At 36.5% G+C, this 12,789-nt stretch overlaps 1 protein-coding gene across 3 annotated transcripts in view; it reads right to left on the reverse strand.

Annotated features, from left to right (window-relative positions):
• Window positions 1-8,726: 8,726 nt before the first annotated feature.
• LOC136251266 (uncharacterized) overlaps window positions 8,727-12,789 on the reverse strand; it is a 38,512-nt gene continuing 34,449 nt past the window's right edge. For 2 of the 3 annotated variants that reach the window (XM_066043694.1, XM_066043693.1), the window contains 5 exons: window positions 12,030-12,177; window positions 11,883-11,975; window positions 11,713-11,826; window positions 11,577-11,662; window positions 8,727-9,002 (listed from right to left, as the gene is read on the reverse strand). In XM_066043694.1, the coding sequence (XP_065899766.1) occupies window positions 8,813-9,002; window positions 11,577-11,662; window positions 11,713-11,826; window positions 11,883-11,975; window positions 12,030-12,177 (631 nt within the window). In that variant the 3' untranslated portion in view covers window positions 8,727-8,812. Of the gene's footprint in view, window positions 9,003-11,576; window positions 11,663-11,712; window positions 11,827-11,882; window positions 11,976-12,029; window positions 12,178-12,789 lie in introns of those variants that run through there. The other variant, XR_010698991.1, reaches the window with a different exon arrangement.

The raw sequence follows: 12,789 nt of genomic DNA on the forward strand, positions 1-12,789 counted from the left end.
GCAAATATTCACGTAGAATCATTATGCTGATGTGACAATAGCTATTAGTTTGCACCTTTGGAGATGAATAGTGGCTCAATGATACAGAAAAAAGATTTAACAATTGAATAGAAATTACGGACCTACATTTTTGTCAATAACTCACGAAAAACTCTGGCAAACAAAAATCGCTGCAGTGAAAAGAAAGAACATTTACCAAGTTACTCTTCGCAATTCAACAACACTACTTAGCTGTGCGCATCTCACCAAAAGTATAACTTGACAAAAGTACGAAACCACTTAACTACAGACAAACCAAAAATAATAATGATACTCTCCCACGTGGAAGAGTATAAAAACATAATTACATTTCACCAAACAATTGATACTGAGCTACATACTACAGCTGTCAGTGATTGGGTTTGTGAAAGGCTAGCTAGATAAGATAACATTCATAATTTAGCACTAAGTTGAATTGATTGCTGAAAACAGATAGTTGTCAAGGGAACCAGCCCAAACCTAGATAAAACCGAAAGTAGGGATCAATGATGAAACTGAGTTGACAGCTATAGCTAGCTAAACTTGTGAGAGATTATCTAAATGCATAGCATGTCTAATTCCACAGCTGATTCACTAGAAAGATGAAATTTAAGAGAAAACAGACTGTATTTCTCAAGTAGTTAGAAAGTTTAGAAATCAAAGTCACCACCTAGTACTTTGTGACTATATAGACGGCTCGATTTGTTCTGTTCCCTTGAGGTCTCTCTCGGAATTACAAAGAAAAGCTACAGGCTGAAGTTCACCAGACAGTTGATGCTTACAATTGAGCCATCAAGAATTATTTTGGAATCATTTCGTTAACAATTTTGACAGTAATAATCTATGTACTTTTTATCCCATCCAAAAACAGATTATAGCTGTAAAAAAGTGTGCGTCCAAGTAAAGCAGAGTTAACTGTGACAAAAAGTAATGATATCATAATGCGGCCATGTGTGAGGTGTGCAAGTTGTAAAATTCATATTAGCTAATCAGATAATACAATATTATTGTTAAAGTGTTAATGAGAACTATGTGATGCTGCTAGTTTTTAATTGTGTGCATGAGCAGCTTCATAAATGTCACACAAATTTGATTCTCAATAAAGCAATGTGTATAGATTCTCTGATAGCAATAAATAGTTTGAGTTTGGCCGCCTTTCCTTTGTTCATAGCATTGCCATATACAGGAAAGGCGGCCAAACTCAAACTATTTATTGCTATCAGAAAATCTATACACATTGCTTTATTAAGAATCAAATTTGTGTGGCATTTATGAAGATGCTCACACACTTAAAAACTAGCAGTATCACATAGTTCTCATTAACACTTTAACAATAATATTGTATTATCTGATTAGCTAAAATTAATTTTACAACTTGCACACCTCGCACATGGCCGCATTATGATATCATTACTTTTTGTCGCAGTTAACTCTGTTTACTTGGACACTCACTTTTTTTACAGCTATAAGCTGTATTTCAATACTTTTTGTTAGAATAAGAATACACTGTTGATAGCAGTAGGTGAGTTTCCATGGTTTTGACAGAAACCCAAATTACAGTGACAGAATATTAAAATACAACTGTAATTTTAGTGGCATGCAACTGCAGTCAACTAACACCCATTTTAACTAGTTAGTAACACTTTGCCTTTCATCTTGTACTACATTAAAACAATCAAGATACTCTAATAGAGCAGTCACCAAACAGCTGTAACACAGCAATCAATATGTAGCATAGTTACAACTTCTGCCTAGCATTGGATTGTATAGTTTAAATTACTAGCTACTTACAGACATTACAATATAAAAATACAGCACTTGCAGAAACGTTACTGTTCTATTAGAGTGATTGACTGCTCTATTAGAGTATCTCAATCTACTTCAAGCATTGACTAATTCAAGCGGAGAAGCTACGCCCCGCCCATATCAATAAGAGATCTTGTGAAATGAAATGAGAATAGTAGAGAAATGGCAAGTATGTGCAGAGACAATAGAGGGGCACGTAATTATGTCCTGTTGTAAATAAACGCCTTTAAAATTTGTATTACTACTAAATAACCGTACCAGAATAGGCTGTGATCTTTGTGAGGCTGTTGTCTCATTGCTTATCTTCTCGTGTTGAAGGGATTTAGTGCTACTGAGACACAATTGGTGAGTTTAACTATACATGTATTTGTGGCGTAAAACTTAATTGTAAAAAGGCGATTAGCGCATACCATGCCGGATAAAACATGTGTTCGTACAGTAGAGTCAGGGGGGTAGGACAAGCCCACGTGAACTGATGTACATTATGCAATGCACTTAAGTGATGCTTGAAAATATTTCATGTGAGCGAATGCATACTGTACAAAATATCAATGAAGAGGTTCGACAAGGTTCGATAGATATTTGAGTTCTACCATGTTTGTACTTTACGAAGGTGTGATTTTCATGAAGAAATACAAAACCATTACTAAGAAATCAGCATTCCGAAATGACGACATGTGGCAATCACCAATTCGCCACTAACGGTCTCTGCATTTATCAAACAACCACAAACAATCATCTGTGTTAGATATAACCCTATAGAGAGGTAGAATAATCCATTTCTTTTGAATATATTTTAGTAACACTAAGGGCCTTATGTAATTCCATTACGAATTGGCGTGGGATTGTCCTACCCCCCCTGCAGTAGAGTCTCTCACGATTATTAGACATTGGACCAGGGTAAAAATTTTACTGCTACATTTAGAGGTTGTAGCGCTTAGTATCTTAATAAATAATCCACCATGATCACTAATCACTAATAGTGCAGTGAAAACTGGAGGTAGGGACAAAATTTTCTGACCTAGCTTATTAAGGAGGTGGCTGCATTTTGTGGCCTTGAAATGGTAAGAAGCATGCTGTTCTAACTGGCTATAGAGATGGATTTAGTGTGTGACAGCGTATGAGACAGTGAGTGCTGGCAGCAAGGGGGCAGCCAATCTATTAGAGCACCAAAGGTACTGCTTCAGACGTAGGCAGTTGGCTGTCAGCCCAACATGTAAAAATTTTCACTTTTGGTCCTTATAAGTTACTGATGAAGAAAGTGATGAAGTCATTATCCATAGGATATTATATTATATTCTCAGAGTATCCGTTTCAGTTCTACTATATAGTAGCTAAGCATAAGACGAACATAACACAGCATTCCAGTGGTTTAGTGGTGACCACAACACTGCCTGGGTTAAACTGTGGTGAGATTTGAGACTACCAGAATCCCTGAAATTCCTTCAACATATGAAATACCAAATATCTAATGCCTGGCTTTCATCTTTCATCCACAGTGGACCTGTCTTGGTGGCCACTTGTACAGAAGGGAAACAGCTACCACACAGTCTTGCAAGCGAAACAGTTGCCACACCCCTTAATTATCAGTTTTTAAAATCTTGAGCAAAATTGTGTGTGCGAACGAGTGCAATGTTGTGCTTCGGCAGCGCTGTGTATATGGTAGCCATATCAGATACTGCCTAACAGTGACACATCATGAGTATTTAAGTCATAGTGCATTACTTTATCATCCATCTAAATACAATCCCTGAATGTGTCATTTTGTGCACAGAGCAATCTACCACAAGAAGTGACCTGAGTAAGGGTTCAGCGTATATTGTTAACAATTAATATTGTTCACCATCGTTAACCGTATGTACAGTGAAATCTCACTTAGCGGCCACCTCTTTAATAAGAACACTTCGTTATATTGGCCACCTCTAGTAGGTTCCAAATATAGCTAAGCAGTACTTTATGACCTCATTCATAAGGCCACCTTGTTATTCAGGCCAAATTTTTTGGTCCCAGAGCTGGCCCTATTAATGAGTTTTCACTGTACTTATGTGCACTTTTATTTTTCGTAACCTTTCTTCAGGTTTACTGATGGGCACTATGAAGCGTTGTTGACTGGTCTGTACACAATGTGGTGACTTGAAATGCTAAAATGGTACGTAGCATGTCTTGTATGTACATGCTGTAATGTGTTAAAATGTGTCCACTCATCTTAGAAATAAATATAATTGTATTCTCTATAAATACTCAGTTCCATTGTGCACTGGGTCATAAGTGGGTTGAGTATGGATCATCCAGGACATTTGGGTCACATTTTGTCCTGGCCAAGTGGATCTCATCCACTGACAGAATATACACTGTACAGGATCAGATCATGTGTATAAATTACAGTGGAACTTGCTTATTGCCACCTTCACTCAATAAGCAGGTAGCAGTGTATAAATTGTCAATTTGGAAATGGCTTTTCAAGAGAGGTTGTCTTTCTATACTGGTGGCCATTAAGACAGGTTGTACTGATGGAGTGTACATACTAGAGATGCAACAATATCCTCCACTTAGTGTCGTTTGATAGTGATGCAATGGAGACTATGTATTGTTGTATTTAAATACTACACTATTATATTGCAACTCTAACACATATTTATAACAGGAATGTTTGTTAACTGTTTAGACATACTGGAGCCACACCCACTCCTCTGGATTCTACAAATGGAGTCATACCAACTTGTTTACTCGTTACTCCCATTGTGTTTGGACGAATATACATGCCATCGTGTGAGACTTGCTACCATGACGGACCACTGGAGAAGATTTTCATAGCAGTTATATCATAGTCATTATTGTATAATTCTTACTATTTTGTTCTTTAACTTGTACTCTTTAAGCTACCCCTTGTTATTACTATTTGTAGTTATATAGCTTATTGTAATTTGTAAGTAGCTAAATATGGACCTTCAGTTCTGTAATTTAATCGTTTAAACTCTTAAATATTGTTTAATTTTGTTTATTAATCTGTACAGTCCTGTAAAGTATGCGGGGTCTGACACTTCTGAAATCGCGTAAGAAATTTCATGATTTCCACCATGATTTCACTGACATAAAATATCGTTTACGGAGTTTTTCTAATTTACAGAGAAACACGAAGGTTACAAACTTGATTTCTAATTTCTACCACAGGAACATGCGAGGTTCTCGGGGCCTTTTTTTTTATTTCCCGGGATATCGGGCATCCCTTGCCACCACCCCTAGCACTAGATGTTGAAGTGCTAGTCAAAAGAAACACTAAAAAATTAAGGGAAAGGCACCTGACCTTCTATCAGAGCAAGGCCAAGCGAGTGTGGAGGCCACACATTTACAGGAGGATCGGCCATACATAACTACAGTATGTTGTCTATGCATTTAACACGTACACTTGACTTACTACAATATCTGTCACTGGCGTCGCTACAGATCAACCACAATCGAAGAGTCGGTACCATCGATATCACGTGTTTCCTTTTAAAATCTCCAAATTTGGGCAGGGGGACCGTTTATGTCGGTTATGTCAATCTATTTGCGTATATAGACTAGTGACGTATTTTTCGCGGTTGCTATTAAACTGTTCGCGGATTTTTCATGAAGTTGACACAAAAATAAAATTGCTGGAATTTTATCAATCGCATATACCTCGAAAATTTGTACTTAAGTTTACCAATTGAAATTGGTTGCTTGGGACATTTTCTTACCCCTTAGGCAGTGGCAGATGTAGATGGGTTTCCTTTTAAATTTAGCTCAATGGCAGTCTAAATACATAAACATTGTTGTACTGACAATTTGTCATAACAAACAACTATATACCACTGTATTTTAGTAGCATGCATGCAGTTGCATTTAACTAACACCATTTATAGCTATTAAACCCTCAGCAACCCTTCACTTGCCATCTACCACTGCATTAAAAACGATCGAGATACTCTAATAGAGCAGTCACGTAACTACTCTAATAGAGCAATCAAAGCTACAGCTTATAGTCACCATCTTTGCCCTATAGTTAGCTGCATTGGATTTATTGTAAGTGCAAACTAAAAGTAGCCTAAAACCCGATCTTAGTGCTTCTAAAATCTCAGGAGAAATGTTATCAGATGTCCTATTCAGCTATGCCAACTTTCAGAAATCCACTTTTAAAAATCCTAGATCCGCCACTGCCCTTCCATCAGAGCTTTGCAAGCTATAGTTGAAAGCAACTTGTATGTCTTAAGCAAACTGATTTACCTGAATGGAACACTTAATGGCCATGGTTTCTAGATAGCTATGTTCTAAGCTGGCTTGTTTAATTCATTTGCATATATGTCATGTTCTGGTTTACAGTTGTGCCATGTGGTTTGTACTGTGCACTTTTGACGTATAGTCACATGTGTCCAAGGTATTGTAATTGTGTGTTGTTAACATCTGATCTATCCAATGTTGATAACCGTTTAGAGCCTACTGATCACATTGATTTTATTTCAATCACAATAGAAGAAGTATATGACGTCCTTGTATCTTTGGACCCTACCAAAGCACCAGGCATTGACCTTATTTCTCCAAAAATTCTTCAGACATGTGATCCAATTTTGTGCCAGCCGTTGCACCATCTTTTTTCTATGTCTCTCCAATATGCATACATCCCCTCGAGTTGGAAGATCCATAAGATTGTACCTATCTTCAAGGCTGGTGATAAAACTTCGGTAAAGAACTACAGACCCATCTCATTGCTTTCCAGCACATCAAAGGTACTTGAGCGATTAGTGTATAATAAAATAGTAAATAATCTGGTAACTCAAATTAATCCCTGCCAGTTTGGCTTTATAAAAGGAGCTTCCACCTTACAACAGCTTTTAACATTCTTTGACTTCTTGACCAACAGCCCAACGCAAATTGATACTATATACCTGGATATACGTAAAGCCTTCGACACTGTTTCACATGGAATCCTACTAAATCACCTCTGGTCTTTTGGCATTACTGGTACCCTGTGGTCGTGGTTTAAATGTTACATCACTGACCGAGTACAGCAGGTATCTATCAACAATACCTTATCTGACAGTGTACTACCAGTTATATCTGGCGTCCCCCAGGGAAGTATTTTAGGTCCCCTGTTATTTCTAGTTTATATGAACAATGTCTCTTCCAGTATAGAAGTTAGTCAAGTATTGAAGTTTGCTGATGACATGAAATGTTTTATGACCATCTCGTGTGATGAGGACCGCATCAAGCTCCAGCAAGATGTTGACTCTATTATTCACCAAACATTCCTTTCCAATCTAACTATCAACTTTACCAAGTGTGTACATGTAAACATGTTCCTTTCAAATCAACGTCCAATACCAGATACCTTATTTCCAGCACAGAAATCAATTGTCAGGAGACTCAAAAAGACCTGGGAGTGATTGTCTCCAGTGACCTGAAGTGGTCAAATCACTACAATTCTATAATATTTAAAGCATATAAATCGTTGGCTCTGATACGACGTACTTTTTGTTCCAATCACTACCCATCAGTCAAGCTACATCTGTATATTACTTTAGTTCATCCTCATCTTACCTATTGCTCTCAGTTATGGCGACTGTACCTAATCAAGGACATCTTATGTTTTGAGCATATTCAACGTCGAGCAACCAAATACATCTTGAATAATTATAATATCAGCTACAAATCCAGGTTATTAAAACTTCATCTTCTACCATTCATGTATATCCTCGAGATTCAGGATGTTTTGTTTGCGATCAAGTCACTTAAGTCACCCACAAGAAACTTTGACATCAATAGATACATTACATTTACTCAGGGTCACACCAGATCCTCTACACATAATAAACTCAAACATCGTCTCCATAGTACAAACTTAAATAGAAACTCTTATTTCCATCGTCTTCCTCGTTTGTGGAATGCTCTTCCAGTAATCAATACCAATTTATCAATTGCAACCATCAAGGCTAAACTAAAGAAATTTATGTGGAATCATTTTGTAACTCATTTTGACGATGACAATCACTGTACCTACCATTATCTATGTCCGTGCAGCAAATGTCACGATCTCTCGCCACCATCAAACTTTCAAACACTATAGCTAAGTTATAATTAGTTAAAGTAATTATAATGTATGTATAACTTGTGTTTTAGGCTGCAAGCACCAGTTGCTTGCAGACCCTTGGCATACTTGCCATAAAGTAATAATAAATAAATAAATAAATTGTTTCACGATAAAATTTAAACTTCTTTTACCAAAGTTAGTGGCAACCTGGGAACAAAAAAATGATTTATATTATGTCCACATTAACCTGTCACATCCTTTGAGTATACAATATATAGGAAGGCAAATAACTGTTAACAGAACTGTAAACTTGAATGACTGTGTGGTAACGTCAACATTCAAAGATAATCTGGAAAGAATAAGCAACGCATATACAGTATACAATCAACAGAGTGTTACTGGTGATAATGACCCAAAATGAAGGATTGAAGCAACTTTGGATCAAATTCTAGCTATAGACACTACATTAGAAACGTGTAAATCCCAAGACAGCATATAGGGTCAATTGTAACTCCTAGATAGCAAACACAAACTAACTTGATTCATCAATAACGTGCCTCCAACAGAAACATTAAGCATTTTAATTCTCTGACGACTCCTTATAAGCATTGAATGAGATTTGAGAAAATTAATTATAATCATAGCTGAGAACTGAAAATCCAGTGAGTCACAACATCCAAGTCAGATCGCAAGCATTTCTCCACTACATGCACTTTTAAAGGTCAGAATGACTACAGTGAATCCCCACATTGTCATAAATTAAACTAGTGGCTAGTATAGTAGCTACTAGTTATATAGTGCTATTTGTACATTTCCTGACATGCCTACACACTTACAATCACTTAACCCACATGTATATAGGTAATCACTTTTGCCATTCCACATAATATACAATCTACAGTGTATATGTACATATAAAATTTATACGGTGTTGGTAAAATATTATTGTTTGTACATTAACTGAAGGTCAGGATAGAGGTTCTTAGCAAATCCCAGAGAAGCTCCTAACTTAATACCATCTTCACCAGCAACTTGTTTATCCTCAACAGACCAACCCAACAGGTAGTTACCATTACCAGCTAGTAACTTTGTGATCTGTCCAAACTGTGGTCTTGATCTTGGATCAGGATGCCTACAAGGAAAATCACAATGGATGACAAACCTAGCTATAACAGCTACCGAAATAAAATAATATGGTTGCAATTACCATATATCTTTTGGTCAAATCCATTTATATACCATAAATATTTAAATACGTAAAAGAGAGGTACAATTATGGTAGCTATCAAAAGCAAGAAACAGCTATTTCTGACACTTCAAGAGTATGATTTGGTATGATTTTTTAAATTATACTGGCATTAAAACATAGTCTAAGATGAACAGCTAGACAACTATACAAAATTACAACACAATATACACACAAAATCACAACAGTTTAATTATAAGATTTTCCACCTATTTGTTGACAGGAGTGCATTGCTCATAACTGCTCTTCACTCCAGATGTTATAAATTAGTACTTCATTAGTACAAAATGATCACATTCTCCTGTTTAGCCAGCAAAGCCCATGTAAGCACACATAGGGCAAACAGAATCATTATACATGTTTACATGGGGTCTCCACTGTACAGCATGTTTATACTGGTTACTCCTTACACTGTCATTCAGGGCACTGTTCTAAGGATGTCCGATACATTTGATTGATTGTTGATAGGTCAAAGCATGTAGGAGTGCTGCTTGCACAGCCTTACACAGGCACACACAAACAAACACATCATTGAAAACTATAATGGGCGAATGCTGATAGTCTAGGAGTGTGGTAACCTCTTTTACAAATAAGCATAAACACTTACTATGCAATTATATACTTATAAGCCAATGACTGATGTGATGTATAAATAACCTTTCCACTTCAGTGTTCACACGATCATTCAGTTTGTATACTTTTGTAGGAACACATGTAGGGAAATTTCACTATAACATACTTTCCAAATTAATAAACTGTGCTAAATGCTGCACTAAAACTTGCTCATTTGGTAAACATGTCTGTGTTGACTAACAGGAAAAGAAGTATTATACATAATCAGTGCTTTTCACAACTAGCAGGAATCACACTATAATTTCAAGCATAATTGGCTAGCAAAGCATCAAGAGGACAGTTTTCAAGATTACATTGTGCAATACACATGTTAAAACGATGGCAAATATTTAACATTATAATTTACTGTTTCTTGGTTGAATATACATAATTTTACTAAAATCACATGAAGATACTCGAATGGAGTGGTCATTTACTCTAATACAACAGTCAGTTCTCAAGCATAATTTTGAGCATATTAGGCTTGACTACCTGCATAAGATTTAGCATTATCTATTCACATTTATTAATTTTGAAAAATGACTTTGTACTTTTGAGCACTGCTTTAACATCAGTATTGATGTATGAAGTACACTCAGCGTGCAAAGCATGCTACCATATATGTACAAATTTTCGAGGGATGTAAGTTTCATGGATTTCACAGTTACTTGGCTTTCCATGAAATTTTCATCCTTGAAAATTCATGATTATCAGGGTTAGCTCTATCCTTGAAAATAAAACCATGAAAATCCTGTTAATCCGCAAAAATTATGTACCTCGAAAATTTGTACACATATGATAATTATAGGGGGTCTGGGGCATGCCCCCACAGGAAAATTAAGTGTCAGGAGATTGACTTTTGTAGTGGTTTTAGCAGATAATTAATATTAACACATGCTTGACTATTGTATAAGGGTGACTGCTTTATTGGTATGACTACTCTATTAGAGTATCTTGATCTTTTCTGGAACTTTGCAGTTCATGTGACAACTATTGTGCAATACACCTACAGAATTGGGAATGCTGAGCATCCTAGTTGGGGGTGCTGGAGTACCCACAGCCCTCCCTTTGTTAATATAAGTGATGTGCTTGGTTCATATATGCTATTGAAACTTCACCAAGAAAAAACCAAGCAATCTAGGGAAATAAACTGTGATAAACAAAGAAAGTTTCATAGAATGACTTTCCAGGACTTTCATTATATACATAAAGCAATTATATCCCTTACATCAAAGGATAATAAAGTACTGACTTGATCTATACATTCATAGTAAATGTGACTGGATCTGTGAAAACCAGTCTTATCGCCCAAGACAGGAAGTTTGATTTTATCACACAAACACAAAGCTCAATGAATGCACTATCAAATTTCACTGTCACAGTCAACCAGAGTGAAGTGGTCTGCTTTTACTGGCTGCTTTTTTCATACACAGTGGCAAGCCGTATGAGTGGTCTGGAGTTTTGATGGAGCCCTGGCCAACCAGGAGATGGCTGTGTGTGGCTGTACAGCTCTGTGGTATTGGACAATGACCTGTGCTGTAAATTTCCTTTCATTTTAGCTAGTTCTGAGCCCTGAATGGCCCATAACGTGGCCTAATTCATCCCAACACATTCCTTTTCAATTTTTCTCGATACTTGTAAATGGGCGATAAGGCCGGTTTTCCCAGAGACAGTCACAAATAAAGCCAGTCTCACACAGTTGACCAGTTATAATTTGTAAACAGTAGCTTGTAATAAACTTTTGAGTGCAGCTTCATCAGTTTTTATTTAATCAGAGCACTTGCATGTGTGCTTAACTGTTGTGCTCTTTGTCATCCACACAAGCAGTAATGCAATACTATAGCATACCAACACTTCATCATCATCCTGTAGAGGGTTCTAGGACAACCAGGAGGAGGTGGTAGCCTATAACCATTGTCAACCTTCTCAATTGCCTATATCAATCAATCTATTAGCTTATCACATGCAAGGGACATTGGCTAACCTCATTGATATTGAAGCCTTCAAATGGTTTGTACCCTAAACTCCATATCTCATATAGCACACATCCATAACTCCACACATCACTTTGAATTGAATATTTCCTGTAGTGGAGTGCCTGATGAAAAGATAAAGGACACCTTTAATGCAATAATAATAATAATGGATGCATACCTCAGGAGCTGTCCACTTTACTGGTACTTTCCCACCTGATGTGATGTAGTAGTTGTCATCAAGTAAATCACGAGACATTCCAAAATCAGCAATCTAGTGATCACCATAGCTCACTCTATTGTAACAGCTAATTATACTCACACTTACTTTGCATTTATCGGACACCAGAATATTTCTAGCAGCCAAGTCTCTGTGTACAAACTTTTTACCACTGAGGTACGCCATTCCTGCTACAATCTCTTTGCAAAATTTTAGTAAGACTATTGGCAATTTCTGATGGGCAGTAGTCTGATTTCTGTAAGAGTACAATCTAAAATTAACCCATTTAACAATAAAAAAAAAACTACTTTCACACTCATTATTAATCTTGCCCGTGTTAACTAAATAATGGATAACCATATACCTAACTACTAAACTGTCCATCGAATATTTTTGATGGGGGTAACCCTTTGAAAAGTCCTAGGAATGTGTAAAGAAATCATTAATATAGGGCACACCCTAGCTTTGAAAGTGCACCAACACAAACTGTATTTTGTACAAAGGTAAGCACACTCATAACAGACCAACAATCAACAGCTAAAGAGCTTACTAAAATTTGTGATTTTTGACCTGATGATCATTTAGTAGTATACAGTATACATACTCCACAGCCACTGTCAAAGATAATACCTTTTGCTTAGTGAAGTAATGGGCGTTATAGATACTTATTGACTTGTAGAACTGCCAAATATCATGTCATATATGCAACAACCAGTGACAGTTTACAACTGAGTATCTAAAATATGCATTGTCAAATACATGTAAACTTAATTTGATTGAGTAACACCATAAACACCACACTTCAATAGTAGCCACATTTAGTGGTGCCACAATTGATTTTAAAAGAACAGGAAAAAAGCATTGAATA

This window comes from Dysidea avara, chromosome 3 (genome assembly GCF_963678975.1).
Source record: "Dysidea avara chromosome 3, odDysAvar1.4, whole genome shotgun sequence".
In the NCBI taxonomy this organism is placed as follows: domain Eukaryota; kingdom Metazoa; phylum Porifera; class Demospongiae; order Dictyoceratida; family Dysideidae; genus Dysidea; species Dysidea avara.